Source organism: Amblyraja radiata, chromosome 34, assembly GCF_010909765.2.
Source record: "Amblyraja radiata isolate CabotCenter1 chromosome 34, sAmbRad1.1.pri, whole genome shotgun sequence".
Lineage (NCBI taxonomy): Eukaryota > Metazoa > Chordata > Chondrichthyes > Rajiformes > Rajidae > Amblyraja > Amblyraja radiata.
In genome coordinates this window covers 5,559,107-5,571,554 of record NC_045989.1, presented here as the reverse complement: position 1 = coordinate 5,571,554, position 12,448 = coordinate 5,559,107, and the positions used below count along the sequence as shown (strand labels likewise).

Here is a 12,448-nt window from a genome sequence, read left to right as displayed (position 1 = left end):
GAGGCAGAGAATTCGAGACTCACCACTCTGTGAGAAAAAGTGTTTCCTCGTCTCCGTTCTAAATAGCTTACTCCTTCAACAGCTATTTGTTGGGTGAAAACAACTGGGTGGGAGAGGGATAGAGAGGGAATGGCAGGGTTACTTGAAGGTAAGGAAATCAATATTCATACCACTGGGGTGTAAGCTACCCAAGTGAAATATGACCTGGTCTTTTCCAGTGACGTCTATACAGAGCCTTTCATACAGCATAGAAATTGGCTCTTCGACCCAACTTGCCCATGTGACCAAGATGTCCATCTACACTAGATCCACCTGCTCACATCTGGCCTATATCCCAGTAAACCTTTCCTATCCATGTACCTGACCAAATGCCTTTTAAATGTTGTTATAGTACCAGCCATAACTATCTCCTCAGGCAGCTCGTTCCATTTACCCCCACCCTGTGTAAAAAAAGCTATCACTCTGGCTCCTGCTAAACCTTTCCCCTCTCATGTCAAACCTATCTCCCTTGGTTCGGCTCGGCGATCGTTTCACTGAACACCTCCGCTCAGTACCAAGCGCAGGCTTGGCGATCGTTTCGCTGAACAACTCCGCTCAGTCCGCCTTAACCTCCCTGATCTCCCGGTTGCTCAGCACTTCAACTCCCCCTCCCATTCCCAATCTGACCTTTCTGTCCTGGGCCTCCTCCATTGTCAGTGAGGCCCAGTGCAAATTGGAGTAACAGCATCTCACATGTTGCATGGGTAGCTTGACTTGAACATCGACTTGTCTAACTTCTTGCTTTTCTCCCTCTCCATCCCCTCCCCCTTCCCAGTTCTCCCACATCTTACATTCTCTGTCCCGCCCCCACCCCTGACATCAGTCTGAAGAAGGGTCTCAACCCAAAACGTCACCCATTCCTTCTCTACAGGGATGCTGCCTGTCCCACTGAGTTACTCCAGCATTTTGTGTCTTCCTTTGGTTCTTGATTCCCCTACCCTGGGTAAAAGACTGAATTTACCCTACATTTTCCCTAGTGATCATACACCTCTACAAGATCACCCCGTATCCTCCTGTGTTCCAAGGAATAAAGTCCTAGCCAGCCCAACCTCTCCTTATAACTCAGGCCCTTAAATCCTGGCAAATCTTCTCTGCACTCTTTCCAGCTTAAGTGCTATGCACAATGCTCTAACTCTGTGTCTTTGCTCTGGGGGCACAATCCAGCACAACCTTAAGCAAACATGTGTTCTTATCAGAATTTTGAATATAGACAACTGTCTGCCCAACTAATTCATCCCTTCCCACACCTCATCACAAAGATCAAATTACTTACCCCCAATATATGGGAATATTTTATGAAGAACATCCTAGATGAAGTGACAAACCAATACCAATTTTGCTACAATAATCAACCCTTTGAAGAAGGAATGAAGAAAACAACCTAAACATTTGAAGAGAACATAAGAAAAGGTTCTGGACATCAGATAGTTCAAATTAGGAAAGCTTATCCAAATCCTCAATAATAATAAAAACTCAAGTGCACATGTATATAGTTTAGTGTAACTTCTGATACATGACAAGAAACTTAAAACTTCAGGGGCACATCTGAGGAGTTTTGACATCGCGCACAAAGTCCCGCACCCGGGCCAAAACTCCTCAGCTGGCCCCTCCGGCACAGTTGGTAGAGCCGCTCCTCCACAGTATCAGAGACCTGGGTTCAATTTTGACCTCAGATGCACACAACAAAAGCCTTTCATTGTACTTTGGTGACAATAAACTAAACTGAAACTGAATTGACCCTTGCCCTGTCCTACCCTTTTCCCTCCAAAAATGCTGCCTGACCCACTGAGTTACTCCAGCATTGTGTTCTACATAAGATTCCAGTATCTGCAGTTCCTTGTGTCTACATGTCCCGTGCTATAATTTTCTGTGTAAATAAGATTTTTTTGAGAGAAAAATAAAAATAACTTGTTAATTTTCTGGAAGTATAACATTCTTTACAGGCAAAATTGTTGGTATTTAAAATTTATATCCCGACATCCGTATTGAAGGAGAAAATTACCTTCCACAACAAAGTGTTTCCTACAAAAAAATGTTAATTAACTACCCACCCCAAAAAAAGACAAATCGATGGACAATTCCAATTACTATGAGACTCGTAAAAAGCCCCATACGTAATTAATAGGGAGTTATTTGTTTTGAGTTTTTTTTAACGTTTGGTGTTGGTCTTAACTGCTTGTAACAGAATGTAAGTTATTCTGTTACATAACTGCGATTTTAGTAACAAACTTGAACTTGTAAATCTCTTTATTATTTCATATTGGAAGAACTTAGTGAAAATGAAATCAACACATTGGAAACATATTGTTGGTGGATGAACACTTGAAACGCAAGGTTCATTTGTCTTTAATGAGCCTTCATCAAGGTCTATGAAGTAACATGTACAAGTTCCAGGTGCTTGTAATATAATTTCCAGTCTATTCCAAAATAAACAAATTTATCACAATCTAAATGAAATACTTATAACAGCTTTCATTAAATTAAGACCACTTTACACAATATTTACACTTCCACTACCCTAATTTAGTACATACAGAGAAATCTTGTACACGACCAACATCTGCATTCAACGTGTGATGGGCTCGTTATCTTCTGCTGAAATATAACCATCAATGGAGTTCATTTAAAACAAACCTCAAAACCAGTAAAAACCATTGAGGCTTTTCTGTAAAAATCCATTAAAAAAATTAAATAGTGACAAAGTTTGAAAAGATAAAATTTTATTTAATAGTATAAAATGTGTGCTTCCCAGTAGTAAAGGTCTTGTTAACACATTAGGGAATTCAATTTTAAAACCAGGATCAAATTAAATATTTCAGATGGACGACTGAACTACATTGACCACTGCGACGCGAGGGGCAGAGGCATGTGGTTTAAGAATCTGCTCTCGTCTCAGGTTAACGTCCTTGAAGTCACTGGGAATTCAAGGCAGCTTTTAAGTATATTTTTCATACACATTCCAATTAGAGCTAAAGATAAAATCTGGAGAAAGTTAAAATGGTTACTGTTGGTATATCATTGCAAACTTTTGACTTTCTGTTTAAAAAACATTGCAATGATAATGATTTTAATCATAGGTATAACAAAGATGACCCTCAATCCACTTTACTTTATCCTTTATAATATTATTCCTCTCATCAGCAACATCCATCCAAATAAATAATTGAACCACCCATTTCTATGTGTGAAATTCAATTCACAGCAAGAGTTATAGTCCTTTTTCATTTGATCCAGCCTTGTGAAAAAGACAGAGTAAATGACCCACTTTAAATTCTGCCTTCAATTAATCCAAATAGTTTTAGTCCAAGTTTGTACTCGCAATTAGGGGACAGGGAGCATTTTTCAAATACAATATTTAAATATTAAAAACATAATACTTTTTCCTTTGAATGGATCAGTCCGTCTCATTAAGTAAACATGGTTTACTCAAAACCTTGTGGCAATGTAGTGTTCTTCCTTCCTTCCAAATTGATTCCACCTGAAATGCTTTATCACATCCAGTGTTACCACCACAAAACAATTCCAAGATTCAGGATTTCTGTAGAACTGCATATTGCTTCTCCAGTGAAAAGGAACTGAAACAAAACTATCCTAGATTTGGATGCTTGTTAATTAGTAGTTTTTTTTCCTGGAGTAGGTCTTTGTGATGCAGCGGCGAACAGGCATTTTGGCAAAAGGAGAATTATCTTGGTCAATGTCGCTGGCCAATCTCCTGCAAGGCGAGTTGTCTGTTTGCAATGATTCACACACTGTATCTGTGAACAATTCAAAGTGACGAACATTAATTTCACAATTCTAAATGTGCCAAGCAAAGTAGAAATTATATATTCTAAGATCCCAGGCGTTTCTCATTTTGCTTTAAAAAAATTTTTTTTACTAGAGAAAAAAAGGTTAGACTCAGAAACAAGTCACTGGCTTTTACGTTCACAAGCACATTCACCAGCTGAGGGCAGGATAGAAATTGGTTTGAGTTGCCCTTCAGGTCAAAGAATTACAAACAAAATGTAGACAATGCCACTTGGAAAAGGCAACAGAAATTTATATGACTGCTCAAATTGGACACCAGCAATTAAAACAACAAGGATGACACATCTGTGGTAAGTCAAGGAGAGAATTCATGCATTTGGAAGAACAAGGGCTGAATAATAATAGTCAGCATACGTGGGAGATCGTATCTCATGAATTGAATTGTTTGAAGTAACTCAGGTTGATTGCAGCAGAGCGGTAGATGTAGTCTAAATGAACTTCAGTAAGGCATTTGAAAAGGCTCTGCATGGTAGGCTGCCTTGGAAAGTTAGATCTTATGGCTTCCAGGATAAAGTAGCTAATTGGACACAGTTGGTTTGATGGTAGGAAGCGGATGATGGAAAGATTTTGGACTGCAGGCCCATGACTAACTCCATTGTTGCTTGTTAACTATATCAATAATTTGGATGAGAATGTACAAGCCATGGGCAGTAAGTTTGTAGAAGACACTAAAATAGGTGGTATTGTAGCTAGTGAATAGGATTAAGAATGCTTTTAAAACAGTGGAATTGATTGTAGACTTTAGGAGTGCTCCCCCTCCCCTCACCCCACTCACCATCAACAACACCACAGTCACATCTGTGGAGTCTTTTAAGTTCCTGGGAACCATCATCTCCAAGGACCTTAAATGGGGGGGGGGGGGGGGCACCATCGACTCCACAGTCAAAAAGGCACAACAGAGGATGTAGTTCCTGCGGCAGCTGAGGAAGCACAATCTGCCACAGGCAATGATGGTCCAATTCTATACGGCCATCGTAGAGTCTGTCCTCACCTTCGCCATCATGGTCTGGTTTGGCTCAGCCACCAAGCACGACATCCGGAGGGTGCAGCGAATCGTCCGATCAGCTGAGAAGGTTATTGGCTGCAACCTTCCCTCCATTGACAAACTATACACTGCAAGGGCCAGGAAGCGAGCGGGTAAGATCATCTCTGACCCATCTCACCCTAGCCACAAACTCTTTGAATCACTTCCTTCTGGAAGGCAACTCCGGACTGTCAAAACTGCCACAGCCAGACATAAAAACAGCTTTTTTCCACGAATAGCTTTACTCAGTAACCAAAAATCTGTAGCCTCCTTTTGCTCTGGTATTTAATTTAATTCACATGTTTAATCAATAATGTTTTATTATTAATGTTTAATGTTTTATGTATCATTCCTAACTGTCACTATGTTATGTTGTCACTTGCGGGAGGAGCACTAAGACAAACTCCTTGTATGTGAATACTTGGCCAATAAACTTATTCATTCATTATCAAGAACTATAGCAGGATCTTGATCAGCTGGGTAAGTGGTCTAAGGAATAGCAAATTAAGTTTAATGCAGATACAGTTTGGGACAAAGACACATCATTTATTTATTTGCCTCTGTACATGACAATTTGAGATTTGTAATAGAAAAAAAAAACCACATGTGGTTAAAGTGCACATTGTCAGATTTTAATAAAGGCCAGTTTTATACATTTTGGTTTCACCATGTAGAAATTACAACTGTATTTATACATAGTCCTGCCATTTCAGGGCACCATAATGTTTGGGACACAGCAATGAAATGTAAATGAAAGTCGTCATGTTTAGTATTTTGTTGTATATCCTTTGATGCAATTCATGGACATCACCAGTTCCTGGGTGTCTGCTCTGGTGATGCTCTGCAGCCATCTTTAGCTTATGCTTGTTTTGGGGGCTAAGCCCCTTCAGTTCTCGCTTCAGCATATAAACGCATGCTCAATTGATTGACGGCCACTCAAGAATTGACCGTTTTAAACTTTTGAAAAACTCCTTTGTTGCTTTAGCAGTATGTTTGGGATCATTGTCTTGTTAGAATGAACTGCTGGTCAATGAGTTTTGAAGCATTTGTTTGAACTTAAGCAAATAGGATGTCTATACATTTCACAATTCATTATGCTACTACCATCAGCAGTTGCATCATCAATGAAGGTAAGTGAGCCAGTACCTTCAGCAGCCATGCATGCCCAGGCCATAACACCCTCACCACTGTGTTTCACAGATGAGGTGGTATGCTTTGGTTCTTGGGCAGTTCATTCTCTCCTCCATACTTTACTCTTGCCATCACTTTGATATAGAGCTGCCAAGTTTTGTCAGAGCATTTCAGTATTCTAGTACCTGAAAATCAGTATTTTCCTGAGGAAATCAGTATTTTTACATGGTGCCATTTTTCTGTTTTTTTTTAATGTGCGGTCATACCCATGTAAGAATACAAGAAAGCATAACTTTGCTACCAATTGACATGTCTTCAACGCACCTTACTTGACAGTGCACTCATTGCCATCTTTTTGTACACTGCTGTTTGAACGGCTGCTTCCTGCTTTTAGCACCAGATGATGTAGAAGCCATTTTGGAAGCCGCCCTCTCCCTCCCTCTCTCTCCTCCTTCCTTTTTTCTCCTTCCCTCTTATTCCCTCCTTCCCTCTCCCTCTGTCCGCCCCCTCTCCATGCTCTCCATCTCTCCACCCCTCCCTCTCTCCCCCTTGAGCCCACCCACCATTCTGTAAAATCAAGGTCAATCCCACTGGTAACCTTTCACCATTAGGCTGATTCAGAATTCTACCACTGCCTGAAAAAGAATCAATGGCTCAACTTCCACTGAGAAAGAGAATTCCGAAGACTCATTGTTATACGAGAATTTTCCTGAACAGTCTGTGACTCATAGCCCTATGTGTAAAGCCCATGGCGCTCCAGCCAGTAGCGCTATATTTAGAATCCACAGCGCTATAGCCGACAGCACTTCATTTAAATTCCCACGCGTTAAACTGACAGTGCTCTATTTAAACCTGGAGCAGGACAGGGAGTGACTCTGGAGAGAAGGAATGGGTGACGTTTCTGGTCGAGACCCTTCTTCAGACTGAACTGAACGTATTTTTAAAAACCGTATTTAACACAAAATCGTACATCCGTATTCTAATCGCATTTCCGTACAAAATACAGAAAATCCGTACCATTTGGCAGCTCTGTGTAAGGTAATCTTTCTCATCTGTCCATAAGAACTTTTTTCCAGAACTGTGATTGCTCTTTTAAGTACTTCGTGGCAAACTGTAACCTGGCCATCCTATTTTAGCAGCTAACCAAGTCAAGTCAACTCAACTCAGTCAAGTCAGATTTATTCATCACGTGCACAATAAAGTGCAGTGAAATGATCTTGCCAGCAGCGGTGCAATTAAAAAAAAACACAATACACAATAAAAATTTAACACAAACTTCCACCACACCATTCATCACTGTGGTGGAAGGCCCAAAGTTTAGTCAGTCCTCCTCCATTTTCCCCCATGGTCGGGACCACAACCCTCCGCAGTCGCCGCTGCGGGCGGCCAGATGTGCAGATAAGGTAAGTCCCAAATCGGTGCTTCCCTACCGGAGGCCGCAGCTTCAAAATGGTGTAGGCCACCGGTCAAAGATCTAAAGTCCCCGCCGCGCCGCAGTTAGAAGCACCGCAGACTGCAGGGCCGGCGGTCGGAGCTCTTCTCCAGGGATCCCCGGCAAGGGATCCCGCTCCGGATGGTAAGTCCCCGCCGCGCCCGGGGTTAGAAGTAGGTCGCGGGCCGGAGCTCTTCTCCTCCGGGGTCCCCAACGAGGGATCCCAGGCTCCGGTGGCCACGCCAGTTGGAAGCACCGCAAATCGCGGTTTCGGGCTGCAGCGGGACAGCGAACGGACGCTCCCTTCCGGCGAGAGTTCGCCCGCTCCGCGATGAAAAAGTCTACGCTGCGCCTGCTGCTGAAGCCCCGGGCGCGTCTCCGGGAAAGGCCACCACGATCCTTTGTGTTAGGCCGCGAGGGAGGTGACATCGAAAAAGTCGCTTTTCCGTGGAGGAGGCGACTGAAGCAGTTTCCCCCTTACCCCCCCCACACAAGACACACCGAGAAACATTAAAACCACCCATTGGGACATACTAAAAAAAAAAAAAAAAGTAGAAAAAACTAACACGTTGCTAGCAGGGCAGCCGGCTTGCAGCACCCCCCACCGACTTTTTGCATCTTTCAGTGTAGCCTCTGTATTTCTGTTCATGAAGTCTTCTGCGGACAGTGGTCATTGACAAATCCACACTTGTATCCTGAAGAGTGTTTCTGATCTGTCGGACGGGTGTTTGGGGATTTTTCTTTATTCTAGAGAATTCCTCTGTCATCAGCAGTGGCGGTCTTCCTTGGCCTGGCAGTCCCTTTGCAATTAGTAAGCTCATTAGTGCTCTCTTCTTAATGATGTTCCAAACAGTTCATTTTGGGAAGCCTAAGGTTTGGCTGATATCTCTAACAGTTTTATTCTAGTTTCTCAATCTCATAATGGATCCTTTGACTTTCATTGGCACAACTTATTGGTCCGCATGTTGATAAACAGCAATAAAAGTTTCCAAAGGTGATGGAAAGACCGGTGGAAAGACTAGCTGCTGAGAGCTCTCTTATACTTGCATTAAGGAGGCATTTAAACACACCTGAGCAATTACAAACACCTGTGAAGCCATTTGTCCCCAACATTAAGGTGCCCTGAAATGGGGGGGGGAACTATGTATAAACACAGCTGTAATTTCTACATGGTGAAACCAAAATGTATAAAAATACCCGTAAAAAAAATTTGACAAAGTGCACTTAACCACGTGATTTTTTTCTATTACAAATCTCAAATTGTGGAGCACAGAGGCAAATAAATAAATGATGGTTCTTTGTCCCAAACATTATGGGGGGCACTGTAAGTATGAGGGGTTGCATTTTGGGACGTCAAACCTGGGAAGGACGTTCACAGTGAATCGCAAGAGGAGCAGGAGCCCCACGTTATCCGAGAGCATCCTGTCGGCGGTGTTGGCAGCCTGAAGAAAACACTGTCAACATGGGCTACAATGTGAGCCGTGACAATAGCTGCATCGGAGAAAGGGCCCGCTGGTGCATCTTGTGGAAGATGTCGGTGACTCGGCCGGGAATTGCTCTCCACTGCCTCCCTTGCCTTCCCAGTGTCACACTGAGACCGAGCAACTTGTTTATATCTATGAAGTGAACAGGAAGTTCTCACCATCCTCCCATTGCAATAATACAAGCGATTCAGGAAACGGGGCTCCCTATGGTGAATTGTTTACGAAAGTGCGAGTTTACATCACTTGCTTATTATACTAGTTGGGGAGTGCCTGTACTAGTTTTGTCTCTTTAATCAAGGAGGGATCGACTCGCTTTGTAGGTCATGAAGAGTGTGTTCACAAGGTGGATTCCCAATGAAGAGTTGTCTTCTGAGAAAGGTTTGAGTCAATAGAGTTTATTGGAAGGAGAAATTGTGAAGGGGTTTAGTTGAGTAGCTGCTTAATGAATGATGGTTCCCCACCTGCATGTAGCCAAAACAAGGGGCGTATAGTTTCATAATAAGACGGCCACTCTGACACATATGGGCATGAACTTCGTGGTCATACATGAATGGAATTCTCTATCCCAGGGAGTTACAGCATAAAACACAGGCACGCAGGAAAGATGATCAATGGAAAATACGGAATTTCGTCCTAATTGAAACTAGTCTTCCTTTAGTTCAGCTTAAATTAATCTCAATTAGATGTACAATACATACAAGTTAAAATCCAATACTCATATCATATTTACCTTTGGTTCCAGCTTTTCTCTTCACTGGTGTTCTCCCAGTGTACAACAATGGTGACTGAGTGAGTGCCATTAGGCCACTGGCAGACAGGCCTGATCTAACTGCACAACTTGGTGATATTTCAACTGCAGAACACAAATAAAATAAAAAGTTACAGAAATAAAGTATTGAGTCAGAGTCTAAAAACAGGCCCTTCAGCTCAACTTGCCCACACTGGCCAACGTCCCAGCTACACTAGTCTCACCTGCCTGCGTTTGGCCCATATCCCTCCAAACCTGTCCTATCCATGTACCTGTCTAACTGTTACTTAAATGTTGGTATAGTCCCTTCCTCAACTACCTCCTCTGGCAGCTTGCTCCATACAGCCACCACTGCGTGAAAATGTTACCACTCAGATTCCGATTAAATCTTTCCCCCTTCACCTTTTACCCATGTTCTCTGATCCGTGATTCACCTACTCTGTGTAAGAGACTCTATGTATTTACCCGATCTATTCCTATCATGAATGATATACCTCTATGAGATCACCCCTTATGCTCCTGTGCTCCAAGGAATAGTCCCAGCATACTCAACCTCTCTCTATAGCTCAGACTATCTAGTTCTTCTGTGTACCCTTTCCAGCTTGATATCTTGCCAGCTTGGCAATTGTTACAATTTGCTTCATCATCACCTAATTACCTATAAACGGCCAGCCGAGTCATACAGCACAAAAACAGGTCCTTCGGCCCAACTTGCCCATGGAAATCAATCTGCCCCATCTACACTAGTCCCATCTGCTCGCATTCAGCCCATATCCCTCAAAATCTTTCCTGTGCAAAATGCATCAACTTCAGTCCCCAAACAGAAAAGGTACAGATAAAATCCTCAGTGCTAGTCACAGGCCAACTATTTATTACAGTCGAAGATAGACACCAAAAGCTGGAGTAACTAGGCGGGTCAGCCAGCATCTCTGGAGAAAAGGTGCAGATAGGTGACGTTTTTGGGTTGAGACCCTTCATCAGACTCTGGGGAAAGGGATACGAGAAATATAGACGGATATAGAGATATCGAACAAATGAATGAAAAATATGCAAAAAAGATAAAGGACACAAGCCATTTTTACATATCTTTCATTCATTTGCTCTATATCTCTCTATATCACCAACTATTTCTCTCGTTTCCCTTTCCCCAACTCAGAGAAGAAGGGTCTCGACCAGAATGAAAGATATGCAAAAAGGTAATGATGATAAGAATTGGGCCATTTTTGCATAGCTTTCATTCAAAGTCCAATAGAGCTGCATCACGGCTTCCTGCATCTTAGTCAATTCCCCTAATAACAATAATGGATGGGATTTATATAGCGCCTTTCTAATACTCAAGGCGCTTTACATCGCATTATTCATTCACTCCTCAGTCACACTCGGTGGTGGTAAGCTACTTCTGTAGCCACAGCTGCCCTGGGGCAGACTGACGGAACCGTGGCTGCCAATCTGCGCCTACGGCCCCTCTGACCACCACCAATCACTCACACACATTCACACACAGGCAAAGGTGGGTGAAGTGTCTTGCCCAAGGACACAACGACAGTATGCACTCCAAGCGGGATTCGAACCGGCTACCTTCCGGTTGCCAGCCGAACACTTAGCCCATTGTGCCATCTGTCGTCCCCTAGCAATGAAGGCCAGCATAGAATATGCCTTCTTTACTACTATATCTTCTTATGCCGACACCTTTCATGAGCTATGCACTTGGACTCCAAGATCGCCTCTGCTCATCAATGCTGTTAAGGTTCTTGTCATTATACTCTCTCCTTACATTCAACCTCCCAACATGCAACACTCCACACTTGCACAGGTTAAACTCAATCCACCCATCTGTGCAACTGATCGATATCCCGCTGTATCTCCCGACAGCCTTTCTCACTGTCTGTAACTCCACCAACTTAGGTGTCGTCAACCATGCAGACCACTCTACTCTTTTTCTTCTCATGCTGAAAATTAATAGTCACCAAAATTCTCAATGCAGGGTTAAGTGATGGGCTGAAGACTAGATAAGGCACGTCTAACTTACAGGACATTTTAAAAATGGGCTGCAAACAAATTAGTGCAAACAAGCAACATTTCTAAAAAAAAACCCAAATAAATACAAATGACTGATAACCTCAATAAAATGTCCTGGGAATTAATAGCAGTGTTATACCAAATTTTGCATTGCACATGGATTCACTTAGACTGAATACTTCAAGCAAGCTGAACTCTTGCAAAGGCCCTAATTCTTATGGATGCAACAAGCACATATGTGGATTGCACAGTGAATTATATTTGTGTTACCAAATCAATGGGTCGCAGGGCCCGATTTTTGCGTCCCAGTGTCATTTTATAATGGTATCTTCATCTGATTTTCAGTTAAAGAAAGATCCATTTGAAGTTGCATCCCTCCTTCTTCAACTATGAGCATATATAACATGGTTACCTCTAAAAGATGAATTCATAACACCATTATGACACTTTTCAGGGTCAGAGTGTTTCGATCCTTGTCCTTTAACCTCCCTTTCAACTAGAAGCCAATAGTTTACAGATACGACATGAGAACAGGTCCTTCGGCCTAGAGTTCACCTCGACCAACTGTTCACCCATTCACATTAGTTCCATATTATCCCGCTTTCTCATCAACCCCCTACACACTATGCCAATTAAAGCTGCAATCCCCCACGTAGTTGGGAGGAAACCGAGCACCCGGAAGAAACCCATGTGGTCACAGATGATACAAACTCTGCATAAACAGCACCCGAGGTCAGGTGTTGTGAAACAGCAGCTCTACCATT

The 12,448-nt window shown here is 42.6% G+C and overlaps 1 protein-coding gene across 2 annotated transcripts in view; it reads right to left on the bottom strand.

Moving 5' to 3' along the window:
- Positions 1–2,343: 2,343 nt before the first annotated feature.
- Positions 2,344–12,448, bottom strand: part of ticrr (TOPBP1 interacting checkpoint and replication regulator) — a 46,670-nt gene continuing 36,565 nt past the window's right edge. For both annotated transcript variants that reach the window (XM_033050492.1, XM_033050493.1), the window contains exons 21-22: positions 9,648–9,770; positions 2,344–3,794 (exon numbers count right to left, since the gene is read on the bottom strand). In XM_033050492.1, the coding sequence (XP_032906383.1) occupies positions 3,652–3,794; positions 9,648–9,770 (266 nt within the window). In that variant the 3' untranslated portion in view covers positions 2,344–3,651. The remainder of the gene's footprint in view (positions 3,795–9,647; positions 9,771–12,448) is intronic.